We start from the raw sequence: 22,562 nt of genomic DNA, 5'->3' as shown, positions 1-22,562 counted from the left end.
GAACGTGCCCCCCAACCCCAGCACACCCACTTGTGCAGCTGAGCCTGTGCATAGCATCCGGGAGGGGACAGGAGGGTGCTGTGATTGCTGCCATGACCTCTGAATTTGCTTTCTGGGTAGGTTGCCAAGTGGTTTTTCATCTTAACATCAGTGTCAAGTCCTGGTTAGTTCCACTATAGGGAGACAGGGACAGATCCTGACTCGATAGGAACAAGCACAGTGGTTTCCTGCACCAACAGCCCTACACATCCCCATCCCAAATCTGCCCTTTCTGCTCCCAAAACGTTTTCCTCCCCAGGAGAAATGGGACAAGAGGGGAGGAACTTTATTTTGGTGTAAATCCCCAGTCATTTCTAAGAAGCACTGAGCTCCACTGGAGGAAGCCATGGGTTGCTCTCAGCCCGCTTGACTTCAGCACAAATCTATGTATTTGAGAAGCCCCAGCAACCAGAGGCAGATGATTAGTGCTCCAAAACGAGGAATTTTTAAGCCCTCCTGTCTGCATTAGCCAGCTGAAAAACGCAGCCTAAATGCATCCCAAACACTTAAACCCCAAAATGCCATTATGGAGATACCAGCTTTGATTATTTTCCTAAAATCTCATGACTTTTAATTTAATCTTTTAATTTGTTAGGGCCTGACTCATAAGAAAAAATCTTCTAATGGAGCAGCGGCTTCACAGTCCCGGGGGCTGCAATTTCCTTCCCAGTTTCGTGCTGCCTTTGCAGTGATTGTATTTCACTGTACCCTGCATTAGGATCCCATCTTCTGTGCCAGCTCTCAGCATGTTTGCTTTTTATACATAATTTAAAGCAGACTATATAAAGGCAAGCAGGAGTGCACGTTTTTATGATCTCTATAAAACCCATTGCCTGAGCACACACAGTCCTATTGCAGCCACACTGCTCTGAGCAAAGCAAAGCTAAGCTGGGGGTAGATGTAATATCTTTTATTAGAGCAGCTAATATAGTTGGCAAAAGCAGATAAGCTGTCAGGCAAACACTGTCATCTCCATATCTGTGTGTGCATGTGTGTTAAATATATATAGATGTATGTATGGGATATAGATATAGACACACATCATATGTATGTGATACAGATACATATAGATCCTGTGCTGGCAGGGCTCTAAAAGGCAGGACAGACTCATAAATTCCCTAAAGAGGGACAGAGGACCCCAATACATTACACAAGCACACAGCTTGTTTTTAGTTATTCCTTCCTCCGTAAGGGCAAGCCTTGCCTGCCCTGCATGTTCATGCTGCTGCATGGGGGAACACAGCCCAGTCCAGTGGATTTTGGGGGTTTGAAGAGTTTTTAGCACCTCACCAGCATTAGGGAGCCAATGAGGGATCAGGGCTGCAAAACCTATTTAGGGTAGTTTAGGTAAAAATAACTTTAACGCATGATCTGTGTTGCCAAACTTACTCTGAAGAGCTGTTTCTCCACCTCGTCATGGACAAGGTCAATGCCCATCCTCTTCTCCCGGTGAAGCAAGCACTCCCGAGCAACCTGTTGAGGACATGCATCAGTGCCAGTGCTCCCTACAGGGGTGGTCCCCATGTCAAATAAGGTAAGGAAAGAGATTATGGGTGGGCATAGAGATGACATCATGGGTTAAAATGTACCCAGGGGAGATGCTTTAGCTGACAATGAGCAGCCCAGCTGCAACATCAGCATTAAATCAACATGAGGGAGCACACGTGTCCCTGGTGCAACCACAGCTGAATGCAGGGACCTGTGTCAGGCTTGATGCTGACCTCGCCAGAGCCTTGTAGTAGGACACGGGCTTTTGTCTCCCAAACCAGGGTTTTGGATATACTGATTATAAAAATATTTGGTTAAGCAAATACTGTTCTGACGTGCTCAGCATGTGCTGAGAGGGGATGCAGCAGACGGCAAGGGATTTGTTTATTACGAACTTAACTAATGGTCTCTTAATAAAAGCTTTCTAGATGTTACAGAGCTGTAATGAAACTTGATCAGATGTTTGAATGGCTGCAGATGTTTTAGCTGTAGGTTACAGCCTGCAGCCCATTGGACAAGGTGCTTACCTGGAGAGGGGCCTCTGTCTCAGTCAAGGCTCTCTCCAGCCGTTTCTTCACATCTGTGAGCGCCCTGGTCTCCTTGATCATCTCATCCAGCTCATGGCAGAGCTCGGACTTCCAGAATCCTATATCGTTGACACGTACTCCCAGGTTTTTGGTGCTCTCTCCTTGGGTTTTCATTGTCTGCTGATGTTTATCCTGAATCATGCGGCAGGTATCACCTCTCAGGCGCTCCGAGTTTCTACGCGAGCTCTCTGACTCTTTGTAGTTGGTCATGTTGGACTGGTACCAGTCCTCAGGGGTGTAGCGGGTGAAGAGGTCTGTTCTGTTGCGAATAAAAGGCAGTGTATTGCCAGGGGTTACCCCCTTGGCACATTTGGTAAAGGGAGCCAAAGTTGGGTTGATGGCAGCTGCTTTATAGTAGCTTCTGGGCATCCAGGGGAGGCTGAAGGTCTGAGGCAAAGGGTAGTAAGGAAAACGGTTCTTATAGCTTGAAGCCATGGTGCTTATGGCAGGCAGAAACTTGTTAGGTGTTGATCTTGGATGAGCATGCGTTGCAGTTAAGGGAGAGCCAACCAGCTCCATTCTTGATCACTGCTCTGCTACTCAAGTATGTGTCCTGCACAAAGGAGACAGAAGATGACAACCTCACTCAGTAAGCTCCTGCACTTGGGTTACTTCTTACAGCAATGTATGCAACTTACAATACAAAGCAAAGCAAACAGCACCCACACATCCCCTGCACAGGCCTACAACTCTTGAAAGCAAATTCCTTCTGCCAGAATCCCAAGCACTTGTATACATAAGGATTTGACTTCGTTGTTAGTATCTAGCATCAGGTCTTGAAATGTGGAGAGAAACAAATCATCGTTGCTAAGGAGAGTGACAGATATTATGCCTTCATCTTCCTTAAATCTGTCAATCCAGTGTAACTGTAGTTGCTGACTCTGGGCTGTTCCTTTGTTTCTTTTGGCCGGGGTATCTGCTGATCTTATAGTACTCCAGATACTATTTTCTCTTTAAAAGTTCCATTTCCAGCCCTGATAGCTTTGGACACACATCTGCAACCAACACAGCATGATTGGTGTGTGAGGGACTTCATCCTCATCATCTCTACCTTCAATTGTGTTACCTGCTCAAGTGAGGAGGCTGCAGGTGAGCTGAGCTTTGCAGGACTGTACCCAAATTTGAACGCCCTCTCAAGTATTTCAACCTAAAAGGAACAGCAATCTCTTGGCTTGCAAAGGAAGGAACATGTCTGTGGCTCACCTGATGTACAATAAATGCACTTGGAAAGGAAATATCCCAGAGTCTTTTCAGAGAAGCTCATAAACACCACCCTTGCAGTAACCCTAGGAGGAATGACCACACAAGATCTTGCTACCAGTAACTGCATATGGCAATGTGGGTGCTTATTGCTCTTTCCAGATTCAGGTTATCAGTCAATTCTAATCAGAAATGTAATGTAAGGACCATTAAATGTACCTAACACACCTAATGGGGTGTTAGGTTATGTTGTGCTCGGTATGAAGCTCTTGTTTGGTTACAGGTATCCCTCACCAGGGCTCTTGCAGCCAGCTGCGGTGTGGCAGGGACGTGTCCCTCCACTAAGATCAGGACACTCGTGAGCTACAAGCAGATCCCTGGATGGGAGTAGGGTTTGATGTGATGCACGTGCTAAATCCTGTTTGTTAAAGGATGAGATCAACTTTAATCCTTTAAAAGAGGGATGTTTGCGTGACATAAACTGACTTTTATTCTAGAACAAAGCAATCACACGACTAGAGGTTTAATCGCTCCTCCTGGCCTACCCTGAGCACTTTGCGTCTGTAGGTGAGCTGATTTTAAAATCATAAAACCCTCAATAAAGAGCGTTTCTTTCATCTTAGTCACCTCTGCGACAAAGACTGCTGCACAAAGGCAGGACCAAGGACTCACATTTGCCTACTTGGAAAGCTTAAAAGGCAATAGATGGGAGGAGACACACAGAGCCACGCAGGCTCTGCCTGTTGCTGTAACCCCCTAATGCCAGCCACTCGCAGCTCATTGACTTTCTTGGAGCCATTCCCTTTTACACCAGGCAATGAGCAGACCACACAACTCATTAAAGTACATGTTTTCTAACATCTAGCTATGGGGAGAGGTGACCTAAGAGACTTCTTGTGTCACCGGTGCCTGTAAAGCTTTGACGCGTTCAGACGAAGTGTCTCAAAATGCAGTATTAAATAAACAGATGGGAAATACAGGAGAATAACTCCTTTGGCTAAGGCAAATTGGAGAAAAATAGGGATGAGTCAGAGGGGAAAAGTGCGCAGCTCACAGCTGGGAAATCACTGAACTTTGAGGACTGCATTCTCAAGGCTTGCCCAATTTTGGCCATGCTGGCATGGGCTGCCCCAGTACCTGCCTTGACAGCAGCATAGCTGCAGGCACTGAGTCTCACCCCCAGATCCATCCTGGCCGAAGAGCCTGTGGGATCAGCAGTGGGAAGCTCACACCCTCACATTTAGCAAAGGAGCTGTCACAAACACGACCCCTCTGAGCCAGTTTGGCAGAACCGAGGACGAAATGTCTGTGCTCAGGTCCAACAAAAACCACTGTGTGTGCTGGTTCCCACAAACCAGTGCCTTCAGCCCTTTTGTCCCTGCTAGGGATAAACCACTACGCATGCCCGAGCTTTGCACCGCTTATTAATACCCAAGAAACTGCATTTGGAGAGGGGGAGACCCTGGCTCCTACCCCTGGCTCGCACCCCTGCAAATAATCCCCTTTTCCTTCCTTAAGAAAGGAAGGAAAAACCCTCAGGAATGGACTGGAGTTACTATTCCCTGCATTTCCAGCTGAAATAAACACCCCTGCATCCCCCTCGGGATAAGCAATCCCAGGATACTTTCTACCACCCCTGAAGACAGACACACGTCAGGAGCCACCAACCACCTAGCTTGGGTACATTTGGATGATATAAGAGATACTGGGGGAGGATTAGGAGAAATACCTGCTGTTTAGTCCCAGTTAAAGCAGATTCTCACCTGGGTGTGAGATGCACTCCAGGGTTTAGGGGTGTCTAGGGCTGCTACTCAGGCTCGGTGGCAGCACTATAAGGCACTGAAGCATCCCTGGTGTCAGTGACACAGAACCAGGGGAGCATTGCCATGGGCACAGGGTGCTCAGCAACCAGGTTCTACCCAGGGCAACTCCCTGCCGCTGCTATGGCAACCTGATGCAGCCACTGGGCAACGCAGTGCTCTCGATGGGCAACATGGGGCCAGCCCTGGGCAGCCCAGTGCAGACTCTGTGCCTTTGTGGGCAACTTGATCCCTTGGCCAAACAGCCCTTGGGCATCCTAGTACCACCCAGGGCAACCAATTGCCGCCCATGGACAAACCAATGCTCCTGATGGGCAAACCAGTGCCCTTATTGCTTCATTTTACCACTCCAGGTTAACCATGAGCTATGTGGATGGCCCATTAAATACTCAGACGCATCTGTGTTCCCACAGCCTTTTTCAGTCTCCTCTCATTTTCCCAGCCATTCCAGCTACAGACTGAGCCTGTACCAGTGTTTTACAGCTTCTCGTGAGAGCAGGGACACCCTGCCCCACCACTCCTGCTCTCTATGCACGCACACGGAGCTGGCCTCCTCGAGAAAGCCATGCCTCTGCTGCCAAAGATCTGACATAAAAAATAACTCCAGCTCTTTGGTGTATACAAAGCTTAGTGCACTTTGATTTCACTTTAAACACACGTCTTGCTTAACCGGGTGAAGAATCAGCTTAATCAAAACGAAATAAAGAGTTCAGCACACAAGTTGCTTTTCTAGAGCTAAACCAGCTAAAATAACTGAAGTTAAAGCAAAGCAAGCTCTGCCCCTGGGCAGGACACGCTCACACCCTCGGGCCAGCCCTGCTGTCTGGTCCTTGCACATTCCCAGCCTCCATCTACACCCGCTCTCACTCCCTGCCCGGAGCCAATTCTGTTCAGCTGAATCACCGCATGATGAGGAACACCACTAATTGCTGGAGGCAACCACATGATTTTGAAGAATTTGCTAAATTAAGCAATAATAATTAGATAATATTGTAAATGGTTTGTGGGTGCTCTGTAAAGCACATAGGCTTTCTGGGGAATCATCCACAAGCACTGAGATACAGAGAGACAGCAGGGGATGTGAGAATGGACAAAGCTTTGGTCTCACCATAGCATCTGGAGTGGCTTCTCAAGTGAAGGGCTAATACCATACCTAAAAGCTATAAAGACAAGGAGACTTGGCAAGGGTAAACCAGTCAAATTCACAAGCCAGGTGATTCTCAAACAAGAAGGTACCAACTGCACACAGTAAGAGGTCCCCAAATTCCTCATGCTCTGGGTACCACACAGAAATAAGTAAACTATTTATATCACCTCCACTTATTCAAGGGGTTAAACTGGGTTCCTTAATTGTGACTACAACTCCAACAGCAGCAAATCCACTGCAATTAGAAAAGCAGCTCCCGGTTCTGGTGGGGCACACCCAGATTTGATGGACACGTGAGAACACAGTTTGTCCCCAAGCCTTGACCATTTTAGCTCAGAATCATCAAAGAAAAACAAGGGTGAAAACGTGATGCTGATGTTAAGAGGGTGCCAATTTTCAGCACGTCAGCCCAGGTTTGTCTGGTTGCCTAAACTGGAATTTCAAGGGATACATTTAGATACCCAAGTACAAAATCTACTGCCAAAAGCTGTCAGTCTCTCTGTCACAGCTCTGCATTCTCGCTGCCTATTAATACAGCATTACGCTGGATCATAAGCTGCCCTTCTGAAAATACCCAGATCCAGATCTTTTATAGCATCCATCATGAGTCTACATGTACCCATAGCACTGTGCAGTCGCAGTTTTACCCCACTTTTGAATATCCCTTTCTCTTCTGTAAACACTGAGCCCCTCACTGCCACACCAGAGGCCGGGACTGGCAGGAGGAGGGCTGAGGGGTTGGGTACCAAACCTGAAGGAGATTGATGGGAAGCTAAGCAGATTGACAAGGAGAAAGATCCAACTTCGGACATGGGAAGCCACTGAAGATCATCTGGGACCTCCCTTCCTCTGCCAACAGCCCCTCAAAGAGTTTGTGTCTTTTTTATGGCTGGAGAAGCTCAGATGTTTGTGCCAGTGCCTGCACAGCCACATGGCAGCACGTGGAAGCATCACCATCATGGTTGGACTTGGAAAACCCAGCTCCCCAGTCTGCCGGCAGACACCTTCCTGCGTTCTACAGGCAGACAGTGGAGCCCCAGCAGGGCAAATACCCACCTGTGAATAAGAGGCAATGCCAAATTCAGATCTGTGGTTAATTCCACCTCGTTTGAGTCACTTCTTTGGGATCCTTAAATGGCTACAACAATGCAGTCCATCAACAGGTTACCCCGGCAGGACCTGACACCTCTCCCTTGCTCTGGTTCAAGGTGGGATGACATCTGAGATGTCCAAGAGCCTGTACTGGAGTAAATATAGCATAAGGTAGGGAAGAATCAGCCCACAGTTCATGCTGCAGTGCAGCCGGGATGGATTGCTCGTGTTGGCAAAGGCTTGAGAAACCACCTCCCATTGTCAGCACATCAGTGCAGTCTGTCCTGGACTCAGCTCTGACACAGGAGCTATTCACAGAAAAACTGTTAAAAATGCCTGTTGTTGAAAGCATTCCTGCCTTTGAGGTGGAAGCATGCTCTCTTGCATCCTGTTCCCTGTTATCCAAACTATCTTAGGTGCTTTCTTTAGGATTAAAGAGACCTCATAGAAGCCTCCCAGTATCTGAAGGGGGCCTATAGGGATGCTGGGGAGGGACTCTTCATTAGGGACTGTAGTGATAGGACAAGGGGCAATGGGTTAAAACTTAAACAGGGGAAGTTTAGATTGGATATAAGGAGGAAATTCTTTCCTGTGAGGGTGATGAGGCACTGGAATGGGTTGCCCAGGGAGGTTGTGAATGTTCCATCCCTGGCAGCGTTCAAGATGAGGCCTTGGGTGATATGGTTTAATGTGAGGTGTCCCTGCCCATGGCAGGGGGGTTGGAACTGGATGATCTTAAGGTCCTTTCCAACCCTAACTATTCTATGATTCTATGATTAGGCAAATGGTGCAAGAGAAGGTGAGTTTCTTCCGTGCCCTATAAGATATGTGCAGTGATACACAGGCTTGGATGTTGAACTGACTGAGGGCAAATGAATCTGGACTCCCTCGAAAGCACCCCTAGTACTTCAGCAAGACCAGACCTGCTGAAATTCTACTCTTACAGTTTTGGGTTCCAAAGATATCAAGGATATAAAATTGCCTTTAGACTAAAGTGATCTTCACCTCTGAACATGACGCTCTTAACCAAGAGAGAAACCAACAAAGAGATCAAGAAGCAGACTGGCAGATGAATTATTCAGTCTAACCATGGTAGCATTTGATTGAGCTTTCCAAACAATAAATGTGGCATGAATAAATCATTACAAATCCCTCCTTGAGCTCTCATCATGAGTCACAGGCACCAAACCACAGAGGCTCAGGGCAGGCTGCTCTGTGCATCCACCAGGTTAAGACATAGATAACTCCCCTAATCACAGCAACTGTGATCTCAGAAAATGCAGTAGTTTATTGGTGATGCTCCCAACAATGCCCAACTGTTGGAAATAAGAAATAGTCGTTTTGGGGAAAGCCTCCTTGTAGCCACTTCAACGCACCATGGGCTTGCAGGTGGTGTCTGGATTTTGCTGTCCACATTGTCCTCACTGCAAAGTGGGGAAGGTGTACTTTAAATTGCATCCAAGAAGCAATGGGTTGTTCACACCATAAAAATCAACAAACTGCACAAACAGATGTACCAGCAAGTGGGAGACAGTCCTGTGCACACCCACTGATTCACAGTCATGTGAGAGGTCTAGGCATCAGTATAAAGAGAGATGAGCACATAAGATCAGAGGGTGCAGAGCACCACGCATCTCTGGCTCCCTGCAACCTGCCAAGAGCCTAACAGGAGTTTTGTTCTTCCTACCAAGTTCATACTTGGTCTGTTTCTGGGGTCACCTCCTTCACACACAGAAAAGCCTTAAGAAACCATTCCTAGCTCATTTTCCCTCTGTAAGTCCCATCTTGCTCTATCCCCTGACTTATCAAAAGGTGCAACCTTGCAACCACCCTAGGGGCTGACTTCTTTCCAAGGAGGAGGCCAGGCAAGAACTCATCACTGTAGTCTGATAACTGATAGAGGGGGGGAAAAGGGAACTGAAACCAGTTTCTCTATATTCACCTTGAAATATCCCACCCGAGAAAGCATTTAACCATGTGATGGTTATTAACATCATGACCAGCCCCATTATTTCAGTGCGATTTAAACACCAACTTCAAATTGAGCCCCAGCATCTGAGGTCTGCTGAGTAGAAATAGACGGCTCGCATGATCGATGCTGTGCACATGCTTTTGTGCTTAGCCAAAGTGAGTTATTGGTGGCCTCTCCATGCTCTTATACACTCCTCATTGCTGAGCCAGATGTGAAAGCAATTAGCACAATGGGAAGGCTCTTTTAAGTCTGTGGGGCTTTTTATAGGTTGGTGTTTATTTTTGGACCTACTTTCTTGAGGTGAATTTTGGCAGGCCCCTGAAGGACTGGTTTATGTCATGGCTGGCTATTGTTTAAAGTCCTTTATTGCTTTGGCAAGGACTCAGGTTGGAAACGGGAGGGGAGAGTCACTGTATGTTTTTTTCTCTGTCATCATATTCAGGCTACTCTTTCACAGACAGCAAAAGGATCACAAAGTCTGCAGAGCCGATAGGAGCAGCCTCAGCTTCTGACTCCTCAGGAAATAGCAAGGGCTGAATGCAGTCCCGTTGTGGAAGTGCCCAGAAAGCTCGTCTGGAAAACAAGCCAGCCTTCACGGAAATTGCTCCTAAATAGAAAGACAGGAAAATAATCTCTCTCCTTACTTTTCAGATCCCTTTGCAGCGCTGCCAGGGTGCTCTTTCCATGGTCATATAAACACTTTTCCCCACGGCACTAACCCTTTGTGGAGGGATATGCTTCTGCACCATCCCATGGCACTAACCCTTGCTTGTCATTTGATCAGAGAGGAGCCTTTGCTGCAGAAAGACCACCGGTTCCTAGGCTGTAGCACTTGCCTACATGGGGAAATAAAACCAGACAATCCCAACAGGCCAGCTACCCGTGAGAATGATGGAACTCCAGAGAGAAAGGACCATGCAGCACCTCCACTGGTGCAGCACAATGCTGGCAAGTTGCTGGTCTGTGGTACCCTTCCCCATTGCCATCACTCTTGTGCAGCTCAGGGCTAGAAAATACATCTCCCAGTGCACAGTAACCCAAGTAAATACTCAGCAAACACAACAATGTTCCTTGCAGGAATGGCTGAGGAAATCTGCTGGGCATCAATATACAAGGTGAGACATGGGTGGTGTGTCCCTACGCACAAAACAGACTGAGTGACTGCAACTGATTTTACACCACCACCCAGACTGTGCATGACCGCTGCTAACACTTCTGTAGGTAATCACTGCAAAGAGATCACTTACAGAGTTACTCCTGCTGAAAAGGAAGCAATAATTCCACGTTCCAGCATCAGTTATTATTCCGGATCACTCAAGGGATTGTCTAACTCCAGACAGAATTTCCTTTTATCAGATTTGGCCACTGAGAGCTCTGATAAACACAAAGTGTGTGCATTTGAGAGCTATTTCGATATGCAATATGAAAAACTCCAACTACATTCAGTTGCTGGATAAGAACAGCAAAGCATCCTATCTCGCTTGGCCAAATACTGGGCTGGAATTGGAGCCTGAATCTGAACCACCTTTTCCTTTCAGAAAATTTGGCTTTATTACCACATTTGTGGCTGGCCCTTACAGCAGTCCCAGCTCAAGCCAGGATGCCAGAGATGGATCCAGCAGCAAAGCATGGGACAAACTTGGATGCAGTCCCAGCTGCAGCCTGTGACGCCCAGGGCCCTGGGTGGTTTAGGTCAGCATCGCTCTCTGGTTTCCTCACATCAGCAGCTGCTGAGGTCTGAGGATTACAGAGGATGTTTACTACTTCCAAACAAAGGGAAACCATTTCCATGTAAAGCTGGCCAACAGTGAAGACAGCTTTGATCAGATTAGATCCTGTAAATTACTTGATATCAGGTGGTAGATTTTTTTCTTGCTGGAAAGAGCAGATCAGATTTCCTGTTAAAACCCCCTTTTTTCCTACCCCCGCAAGCATCTTTCCTTGTCCATCTGCTCCCCCCATGACAAGCCAGCAAGAGGAGCATTTCTTCTCTGCCATGCCCTGCTGCAGACCTTTAGAACTACCATTGAGGTTTCATTACATAAATATTTTGCCTGATACTTTATCTCGTATTACATGTAACTTTTACCCTTGGAACACTGTGGTCCACTTAAGTCAGATGGAGTGCATGGCGCCTGCTAAGGAAAGTGGAAAAGCAGGGTTGAATCAATGGGTTTCTTCCCCTCCAAGTGCAAATATTTTCAAGCAGTTAAAGCAAAAGGTGTTTTGTGATTGTATCCTGGGCAGTCTTCAGAAAAAGGTGAATTCTGGCATGTTTTGGAGAGATGAAAGTTGATTAAACTAATAGGTAAGAGGATGAAAGTTGCCAAGGTCTCTGCCTACTGAACCCTCATAAAGGTCTGCTCCAAACCTACAGGCCTTTTTGGTTTGGGGTTTGTGCCAGGTATCTGCGCACCATGGGGGAATCACAAGGATATCCTCATGGAGAAAGGCCTCAGTTCTGGTGCTGGAGCCTCAGCAGGTACCTGCTGCACAGGTCCTTCAGTCCTCACTGCTCAGCTGGAGAGGTTTGCAAGCAGGACTCATTCCCTAGCCATACCCAGAGCCCATTCTGCTCTTCAACCTTTTTCACAGCAGCTTTTCCTGTGACCTGAGATACAGACTGGGCTTTCCCAGTGTCACCAACAGTCCTTGGAAAGAAAGAGGTGAACAGAAAAAAATCATACAAATGAACCTGAGGATAAGCAGGAGGGAGGCTGTGCTGGTAAGCTCAAGCCAAAACAAGATCTACCTTCATCCATCAGCTATATGAAACAAAACAAACCACCCTGAGTTCCCCTTAAAACAATGAAAATAGATAAAACCAGATAAAGACCAGATAAAACCAGATAAAGCCAATAATAACCAGAAGAGATCTGCAATAAATCATGAAAGCCAGAAAAACACACCAGGAAATTTGCATTTTCCCACCCTTTGCTGAGAAAGGATTTTGTGATGTGCTTGCCCTGACTGTCTGCAATCACTAACTATAGTCACTATAGAATCTAATTCTAGTCACTACAGAAGCCAGAGCACCTGTAGGGACCAGTAACACTTGAGAAGCCAGTAGCAAATCTCAGGGCTTTCAGTGGGGCCACTGATGATGTGAGGGCAGCAGGACCTGCGGGAGGCTTCCCAGTGGCAATACCTGCCCAGGGCTGGAGCCACGGGCAGCGAGTCCTTAAAAAGAGGATTCCAGACTAGAGTGAAAAACACACTTATCCTGAGCCAAGTAGCCATAAAAACCCAGCACAGGAGTGCAGGGACCACGTGCTTTGCTGTGGAGAAGCCCTTTGCACCCACTTGTAGGGATAAAACCTAAGGAAGAGAGGCACAAGCACTTAGACATTCATTTATCTATCGCTTTGTGCAAGGCTGGAGAATATAAGCACTGTGTTATCCCACCTGGGAGGTGAGGAGGGGTGTTTTTCAGGAGCTCAGGGGATTCCTGAGTACAACAGAGGAACTGGTGACTAAAACCTGGCCTTAGAGCAGAGGGGAAATAAATGGTGGATGGCTTGGTGACAGCAAGAGCTGGGTGTACAGTTCTGCTCCCTCTGACCACATGCATTGGCCCCGGGTTTTCATCTCCTGAGTGATCTGGAAGGGAGATGGTATGGAGATGAAACTGAGTGATCACCTGGAGATGATTCCAAAAAGAAAACCAAAAACGGAGGGGGATCAAAGGAGATAACCTAGCACTTTCATGCCCTTGTTTTCCCCCAGACACTTCAGCAGCTGGATCTGAAAACAAGGGCAGGAGCATCCCATGGATCCAGCACCCTGATCAAAGACACCCCAAAGGGCATCACTACAACGAGACCTCTGCATGCACATAAGAGGGGAAAGCTGCAGCCCCAGGACCCACTGGTGAGGATGGACTTCCTCTGTGAAGGGCACACAGCATGGACACACAGAGGGGTGTTTGAAGCTGTACCTCAGCAGAAGCGTTTTTCCCCTCTTATCTCTGTGGAGGGTTTATTCCTCAGTGTGTGCGAGCAGCAGGAAAGAGGCAGCTGGGGCTGGACCAGCCCTTCCCACAGTGGATATTCTGGCAGGAGCTCCGCTCTTTGGCTTGGCTCCTCACAAACAAGCACTGGAGGGTTTCAGGTTTGCAGCATGGTGGAACTCACATTTTTCCACCTTGTTATTTTTCCCTCTTTCCAGAGCGGGAGGTTCGGCTCCGAGGGGCTTTGCAGGGTTTTGTGCAAGTTATCTTTCAGATTTGAGGTTTGTGGTTTGCTTACACCCACCTTGAGTTTTAGTTGAGAAGCGCCCAGAATATAAAGTGAGTAATTGGCCAAACCCAGCGGGTTTTGCCTCGTTTTAGGCCAACATTTTTCAAGCCACCTGAATACATAAATCATCTCAGTTGTAAAGCTGGGCTATAAAAGCAGAGGCAGCTCATTCACTTTCTTATACATTTAATACCATCACAGCAGGGAATGATTCTGCCCCAAAAGCACCTATTTCTGTCCATAAAGAACCAAGGGAGTCTGCACAACCAGCTCACAGAGACACTTGCCCTGTAGACATGAAGTAGAATGACACCCTCCACCAGGCACATGGCAGCTCCCAGAATGTTGTTTTTAAACTAAAGATGCAATTCTTTAAAGCCAGTACCATGATATTTAAGGTACATGCTCCTGAAAAGCTGGGGATTATGTTATTTAATGCTGAGCATCACTTGAGTCTAGCTAAAGCTCAATCCAAGTGAGACACCAATCTCACACAGAGAAAAGCTTCAAACACAGCGTGAGGAGGAGTGTACCAGGAACAGGTACAATATATAGGAACTGGGAAGATGCACCACCAGGATATGTTAAGCTGTCTGCATCCGAGGGTGTTTATAACTTGAGAGGTTGAAATTCCACTGCTGGCATTGAAAGAAAGGAAATGAGGGCGGAAGGACCTGCCCGTGCTGTCAGGTTTTATTGTTGCATTAGAACTTCCATGAAAATTCCATTAATTCCTGGAGTCAGAAGGCTATGTGAAAAACTCATCTCTCGCTCCAAGATTCTTCTCTAAGTCTTGTATTTGCATAGAAAATGTGACCTCAAAATGGGAATATCAAAGTCAAAACTGTTCAAATGATAGAAACCCATATTTTCTAAGGAAAAAGGTGTGGGACTACACCTTATCCATCCAATCTCTTGCTGAACTTCATGGGAGCTGGGGTAACTCCAGCATTGCATTTGTTAAACCAAAAGAGATGGGTACAAGAGTCTTCCCTACCCCTGCCCCTACCCCTGCCCCTTCCAACTTGGTAGCACCTGATCACAGAATAACTCACAATGGAAGAGTCTTTGTTAGGCTGTGTCCTCCAGGTACCTTTTTTCATGGAACACCTTAGTTCACCTCTGCCAGGACACAGTAAGCACATCTGGGGCATCCTTTCCTTGCTCCAGGCTGTGGCCCTGGGCAGGTGCACCTTCCAAAGCCACACAATGGGCTCCAACAGCAGGAGGTGGAGGACTTCAATGCACAGCATCCTGTAGATCTCCAAGGAATGGCTCCATCAACGCAAGAAGCCAGTGAGCCCCTCTGATCCCGGGTCCAAGGTGGCAAATCCAAGCCACCAATGGGGTGGATGCTCTGGGGGTGATCATGGTCAGAGGTGAAAACCCATCACTTCACAATTACAACCTCAGTATTTAGGGGCAGCACTTCTCATTTCCCCCAACCCTTTTTCCTCCTGACAGCATCCTGCTCACGACGGGGAAGGGCTATTCTTAGAGACGTCTATTTTGGCTTGGAATGCTGGAATTAAGATCCTTCCTTCCTTTAAAGAAAACATGCCAAGCGATATTTAGAAAGCTTCACCCCAGTTTGAAGGCTATGTTCTGGCTGCTGAGCAAAGCACATTTATTTGTTAGCTTAACTTTTACCAGGGGTAAATGTGATGTGCCCGGCCCCACGACCACCCAACCACCCTCCTGAGGCTTTGGGAAGGTGGGTGGTGTTACCTTCAATGTGCCGAGTAGCTGCCATGGGGTTTATTCATCCCCTCTTTCTTGGCAGCGCTTTGTATCGGCTTCGAATAGACTTAGTAAAATATTTTCCATCAAAACTTCTTTTGACAGAAAATGGCTTTTGGATACAATGGAAACTTTTGTGGAGAAGACAAATGGAAATAAAACCTGCTCAGCTTATGGTGGAGACTTATTAAGAACCCAAAGCTGTTTTCCTCCTTGAAAGGTTTTTGGGAAGGTAGCAGTGATGCAAAAGATGCTCTTTTTTCCAAGGTGAATGCGAGTTTGCTGTGGTATTATCAAGAAAGCTCTTATGCAGTTATCACTCCTGGACCAGGAGTCACTTGTGAGTGGGTGAATCTGACAGCAGCAACTCCTAGGCCATCAAGGAGTGGGCCCTGGGGACATCTTTTGGCCTTAGGGCAGTTTTTGCTGCCCCAGCAGAGATGAAGTAGGAGGCTGGAGGAAAGGTGCCCACCGACTGGCTTTGCCTCCAGGCTGGACCATGCTGCCCTACGCACAGGCACTGCAGCCTCAGGCTTTCCTACCCAATCCTAGGGCAATAAAGCATCTCTGTCCCTTTACATAACAACACTCAAACTGAGGATGAAATGCACATTTCCTTCTAATGCAGCTTATTCCCAGGGCTACAGGTTGCCATGGGGCTGTTCAAAGGTGTCTTAAAGGCTAAAATAAATGTGGCTTTTCACAGGTAACAATGCAGAGAGATTTCTGGAAAACTGTGTAAAATAATGTGTATTCAGCTTGGTTTTCAAGGCTACTATCCCGAGGACCTGGAAAAGTCACTGGGCTTGTACAGCAGCCAAGATGCTGACATAGCCATAGGACTCCCGGATCTGAGGGCTTGAGAGGAACAAACCCAAACATCTCACCATAAACTCAAATTAGCTTGTAGCAAAAACCTTGCTTTGAAAAGGCTTAACTTAGAAACCAAGAAGCAGGAAGTCTGGGACCAAGGAGGCAGCTCTGTCAGCACAGGGGCTGTATCAAACTGATGCGTCTCCTCTGCAGAAGCCTCCCCTGGTCGGCACCAACCCCTTAATGCAGCTTGCCCGGCCCTAGCAAAGCATCAGGGGGACCCTGGGCTCTCACTCCTGCCCTCTTCCACATTTTCCCTTTCCAACAGCAATGCCAATGCAGAGATTTTTCTTGGAAACCTTGAAAATAAATCCTTGCCACTGCCCCTTTCTCACTGGGTGCTGGAGAGACCCAGTGCTGAGGCTGTGGGTGTCTCCTGCATGCTCCTCATCACTGGGCAATGGTCAGTTGAGGTGAGTAACCCACACACTCATCTTCTATGGGGGTCCCTATGCAAACCAGCACAGAGTGCTGCTGCCTCTCTCACACACACTCTCTATGAGGATTTCAGTATTTTGCTAAACGAAGCACACAAAAGCTGATTCTGGCTCCTGGCAGCAGCAGCTCCGTTATTGCTTTAGCAGCCGCAGGCTGAACCATTGCAAGGCAGAGCCAAGAGCCACGATGAGCTCTTCAGCCCACATCAGTGTATTATAGCATTCAGGTTGGGTCTCTGTGGACACACACAGAGCTGTGGTGTCCTCCAGCCCCATAGGGTCACCCATGTCCCCTCCACCAGTAGAGCAGCCTGTCCATCCCTAAACACCGCAAGCCATGCATCCCCCTCTGCTCCATCCTCCTTTGTCCCTGGGCCAGCCTGAGGATGTGACATGGCTTTGAAGCAGTGGTGTTATCCCAGATGTCCTTAAGTTATCTCCTACTATATCTGACTCCAATAAATAATTAACACAGACGGCAGAGCTGGCTGGGAGCTGTGATTTCCATTACTTGGGAAATCCTGACATTAAGGGAGAGACTGATTCTGATTCAGCATAAAAAGCTAGAATTCTTGTGTTTGCCAAGAAGCAGCATTTCCTCCCAGCCATCAGATTAGGGCCATTACAGTGTTTCACTTCAGTGACTCTTCATTCTTCCTTTTGCTCCTACGCATTTCTACCTGCACATGGAATTATACAATCTATAAGGACAAAATAATGTCAAAATTTACAGTCTACATCACACAAAATTCATTTAAGTGACAGAACAGAAACGTTCTGCTTCTGCTGCAGATCTGATACGGTCCAAACCAAATATTTCAACTTCTTTTTTGCTGCTAGGAAATGTTGGAATCAGCACATTTCTACTGCATGGCTTGGGTTCAACTAACCTGCTTTTGCCTATGGAAAATTATACTGAGAATAACTTTTCAGTGGCTTTAAGAACTGAGATATTCCCATCGTACTCATCCCCAAACCGCTCTCACCCATCTATTATATGCTGATGTTAAAATGCAACGCCAACAGATAAGCAATAAAGCAACTGAGACTGTGTTTTTCCAACCCCATACCCCAAAACTGAAAGTTGGCACAGGAAGGCTATTGAGAGGCTCAGAGCAATTTCATCCCCATTCACTTCTCCATGGGCTACTCTGGACTAAATAACTAACTGCCCCTTGGAGTTGCAGATGTCTCCAGCCACAGGAGATCTTCCTTCTCAGCCTGTGGCTAAATCTTTATTGTCTGCAGGAACTAAGCACAAATTCAGTTTTCCACAGCTTATTTGAGCTGCTGACAGACATTCCTGCGTTAATCCTAGGGAAAGGAGAACCAGGAGCCACTCTCCAAGGTTAGGTGGCAGCCCAAATGCAGCAGTACTATGCCAGTTTAAAGGGACACATTGCCTGCATAGGTGTGCTTGGTAACCAGCCAGCCCAAAAATGGATGGCCAGCCGGCCGGATGGATGGAGTAGAATGCAGGGCCCAATCCTCCAGGGCAATCACAGTTAGCAGCAAGGCAGGATAAAGGCAGCTTCTGCATTTCTGCATGCAGAATGATGCCTGCATCCCCCAAAGCAACCAACAGTACAGCCCCAGGGGGCTGCAATGCTGAGAGGGCAGCACTGAAAACACAGGTATGACTTTTAACCATGTGAGGAGCACAATGTCCCAGGGTTCTTATAAGAAACCTACAGAAACAGAACTATTGGCACAGAACTTCACTGGGACTCAGTCAGAGCTGCACAGTGTGGTGACTGGGTGCTGAAGGGCTGACATAGTGGCATGTATGAGGAGCAGTGCCCCAGCCCTGCTCTTCCCAACAGCTAAAACCTTCCCTGGAAAGGTTCCAGATAAAACAAAAAGGAGCTGACACACAGCATGAAGAATATAAAAGCTAATGGCCACACTTCAACAAGGCTATAATCAAATAAAAACATGATGGACATTGTTAGGCAAACACAGCCAGAGACGTTGCTATGAGCCCCACCTGCAATAAAGCCTAATCTCAGCACTGGAGACAGCTCATTTGGAGGGCTCATGAAGTGCCAGCATACGTACAAAACACACTGTGAGGGCTCCAGAGCCATGCCAGAGACAATGTCACTTCGCCTCTTGTGCAGAGCTTCAACCCCCTGAGCTCCTCTTTGCCTGCTCGGTATGCTCTCCAGGAACAGCTAAACACTCCCAGCAGAACACTGTGCACGCCACAACTGCTATGGCTAATTGGGGTTTTAAACATAGAAACAAAAGAGTGCATCACCCCATCCATCCCTCCCTCCTCCCTGCTGTGAGGACACATGTCCTAACAATGGGGACCACAGCGATACTGATACAGGAGTATAGAACTGTGGAATGCTTTGGGTTGGAAAGGATCTTCACATTGTCCAGTTCCACCCCTCTGCCTTCAAACCTCAGCAGCCCATCTCTGCACAAAGACTTTTAATAACTGAAGCAGCATCTGGGGGACTCTGAGACCCACCCCAGAATGGTGGGTCTGCCATAGAGAGGGCCCATCCATATCAGGCAGTGTTGTCCTGTTGCCTAAGTCCAACCACATCCCCAGGGACCCCACTGCCTGCACAGCACAGCCCCTCGACCCATCCTCTCGCGGTAGTCCTGCAGGTATGGGTGCACCCACAAACCCATGGGCTGGCTCTCTGGTTCCTGCATGCACTCACTTTGTTTCTATCTATATGGCTTTCTGCAACCAGTATCTTCTACTGTTTGAACCACAATGCAAAAATCAGAGTGTTTGGGAAGGAGCCACATCCAATTAAACTTCCCAGGGTGGCTTTAACTGTCCTTCTTGCCATAATCCACACACAGTTTTGCTCCTTTTCCCTAGGAAAAGCCCCTGCATAGCCCAAACTTCTCACTGTGTCCTTTAATTTCCAGAAAGCTGCCGCTGAATTGCTCCCCGGTGCCCTGAGCTGCGGCAATGGGGGATCAAAACACTTGCTGAAGTGCTCCAGTCACAGGGAAATCACAGCCCAGAGACGAGGGATGCTCATGCCACTACTCAGCCATACCCACTATGTCTGATCTCCACCAGGCCACAGAGCAGGGAGGAGACACAGCGACCTGCCCCAACATGCTGGCGAGGAGATAAGGGAAATAGCATCACCTCAGCAAAAAAACACAGGTTAAAAGAGTTATATCAAAGAGCAAGGAGTGCTGCTGAATCATCAGACAGCGGGGAGCCTGGTAAACACAACAGCAGTAAACAGCTGAGGAGCAGGGGGGGGGAGTTCCCTTAAGAAAACCTCTTGACATCTCGGGTACCTTGATTCAAGGTGGGTTTGAGGGAACAGCTCGCTCCATTTGAAAAGAAGAGGAGGAGGAAATGCCTGTTCCAGGCAAACTCCTGGCGTGCCCCAAACGTGCCTTTTTATGTAGGACAGCATGAGAGAAGATAAATCCAAGTACGTGAGGAGTGCGTGCAGAGCGCACGGCAGGAACCGCTGGGAGCGATACCGGGGCCTGGGAAGGATCAGCGCAGCCCTGCACAGCACCACACAGAAGCAGCTTTTGTTCCAGCAGCAATTAGCACATTCCTGCAGAGCCCTGGGGGGGAGAGAGAAGAGAGAAGCATCGCTTGTCTCAGCCTCCAGCCCTGTGCTCCCACCCAGACACCCAGGCCGGTGGGGGGGATGATGGATAGCATCCTGAAAGCAGGCTTGGGGTGGTGCCTCTGCAAGGGAAACTGGGAATGCAAGAAGGACGCGGCAGCAAGGCATGGGGGAGAACCACAGCAGAGCTGGGGAGGGAAGGATGGCATGGGGCTCCATAGGGACTCTGCCTTGGGATGGGGCCAGTTCTTGGTGGGAGAGTGGGGCTCCTCTCTCCTACCTTGGGCCACCTGCAGTGAAGCCCAGTCCCCAACCTCTTCAATCTGGTAGCATCCACCAGGAGACACATAGAATCATAGAATGGTTTGGGTTGGAAAGGACAGGCAGGGACCCCTCACACTAAACCATGTCACCCAAGGCTCTGTCCAGCCTGGTGTAGTCACCTACGTAGTAAGCGACTGAGAACTTAATAGAGGCACTAGTCTCCTTCCAGTGACTGTGAGTCCAGAAGGGCAGAGTGGATGAGGCATCCACCTCTGATACCACTGATATCCACTCAGAGGTGGATAAACCAGAAATTATCCTTCCCTCTGTACATTTGATATCCTATAAGGCAGCATTTTCCCACAAGCACTGCTTTATCTGGCCGGTGTAGGAGGTCCCAACCCTGCCACACACTCAATTCATCTGTTTGCCAACAAACAGATTCCCACTGCACCCAGCAGAACCAGTCTCTGGTGTGAGTGGAGCTGCTTGCTGAGATCAGGTGAAGGGCTGGGGGGTTCTCAGCTGCTAACACAGTGCCTTGCCTCGAAAGGCTAAAGAGATATCATCTGCATAACATTTAGGAACCCGCAATAGAAACACACTTCAGAGTGGAAAATACTATAAAACATAAGCTCCTAATATGACTGAAGAGGCTCTGATTGAAAAGACGTATTTGGCTTCCACTTATCTACAGTATTACTGAAAAAGGGGGGTTTTCTTCCCCTGTGAGATGAAAACCTTGTGCTGCTCTCCGCACACAGCCATGTGCCAAGCATGCACTCACCCCCTCGACCCATCCAAAACCATAGACACCAGTGAACTCTGTGCTGCTCTTTGCCAGTGCTTCCCAGCAGCAGACCTCCAGCAGCTCAACAGCATGATTCCCACTTTCTATGGGGAGAGATCTCTGCCTCCAGAGCAAAAGCAGAGATGTTTTGCATTGAAACAGCTTCTTCACGGTTCAGTGCATGATGTGAGCAGGGTCAGGGCACAGGGCTCACAGCTCCACCCCAGCAGTCCCACACAGCAGCCAATGCCACCTTAGCTTCCAGCCATGACCTTCTCCTGGAATGACTGTGGTGTGTCACAGGCAAGAGAAAGCCAGAGCATGTCACTAAGGGCAGGGCCTTCAGTAATGCTCATGGAGACCCACCCCGGCTGTCCCTAGTGACTCACACAGCCCTCCATAGCACAGAGATAGGCTGAAAGGTCTCTGTCAGCCAACTTGAACATGTGAGGCATCAACTGGTCCCCAGTGCTGGTCTTTCAAAGGAAGACTGAAGGAAAGCCTTCTGCTGCAGCCCTGAAAGCATCACCTGCATTTCAAACAGCTACAGGTGAACATCACTAACACCACTGTCTCCAAGCTGCTTTTAAAGACTTTGCTGCACCAAAGCTTAACCACCACCTTCACCACCAGGAAGGTAAAGGTTATTTCCAAGGGGGTTTGGACCTTCCCAGGCTTTGGGACCTTTTCAGGTCCTGTGCAGCCACTGTGGCCCTGGCCATCACTCATGACAGAGTCCTATATGTGGCATAAGCAACACAATGACCTTAAAATCAAGGAGGAAAGCTTATTTAACAGTGATGCAGGGGAAGCAGGAAAACATGTCTCAGAAGCTGGCACAGTGGGTGACATAAAGGTAAGGTTGGGGATCCATGCATGGAGCTATTCAGTCATGTAACAGCAAGATTTCCCTGTTTAGGAAAAAAATTACACGACCCTTATTGGAAAGTGGTCTGTGATGCCATCACACACATGAACACCCCTTTTTCACCTTGTTTGTCAGGTGGGTTCTTGTGTGCTCATAAAAAGGGTCTTAGCACCCAAAGCACAGCCTTGGGTTGCAGGCTGGCATCCAGAACTCCATTCAGGCAGATCAGATCTCATTGTGCCAGTGATTTGATTTGATTATGGTTTTGCTTTCCCTAATTCACTTACACTCTACTTTGCCATCCATTACAGGGCTGCAACTGCAGCAGGCTGCTGCAGTCGCTGTCTGAATCGATGCTAGGCAAAGCTGCCTGTGGGTGTTGTGCTGCCAGCAAGCAGATTTTTGTGCAAGCCCTTTCCAGCTGACCAAAATGCAAAC

General features: G+C 47.9%; 1 protein-coding gene across 2 annotated transcripts in view; it reads right to left on the bottom strand.

The window, feature by feature from the left end:
• TEKT3 (tektin 3) overlaps nt 1-22,562 on the bottom strand; it is a 68,635-nt gene that overhangs the window by 4,281 nt on the left and 41,792 nt on the right. The window contains exons 1-3 of one of the 2 annotated variants that reach the window (XM_062639868.1): nt 3,318-3,342; nt 2,055-2,667; nt 1,429-1,512 (exon numbers count right to left, since the gene is read on the bottom strand). In XM_062639868.1, the coding sequence (XP_062495852.1) occupies nt 1,429-1,512; nt 2,055-2,633 (663 nt within the window). In that variant the 5' untranslated portion in view covers nt 2,634-2,667; nt 3,318-3,342. Of the gene's footprint in view, nt 1-1,428; nt 1,513-2,054; nt 2,668-3,317; nt 3,343-22,562 lie in introns of those variants that run through there. The other variant, XM_062639866.1, reaches the window with a different exon arrangement.

The sequence above is a fragment of the Pezoporus occidentalis genome, unplaced genomic scaffold (genome assembly GCF_034315485.1).
Source record: "Pezoporus occidentalis ecotype Australia unplaced genomic scaffold, CSIRO_AGI_Poc_V1 ctg62, whole genome shotgun sequence".
NCBI classification, from domain to species: domain Eukaryota; kingdom Metazoa; phylum Chordata; class Aves; order Psittaciformes; family Psittacidae; genus Pezoporus; species Pezoporus occidentalis.
The sequence above is the reverse complement of the archived record's forward strand: the minus strand, read 5'-3'. Positions and strand labels throughout refer to the sequence as shown.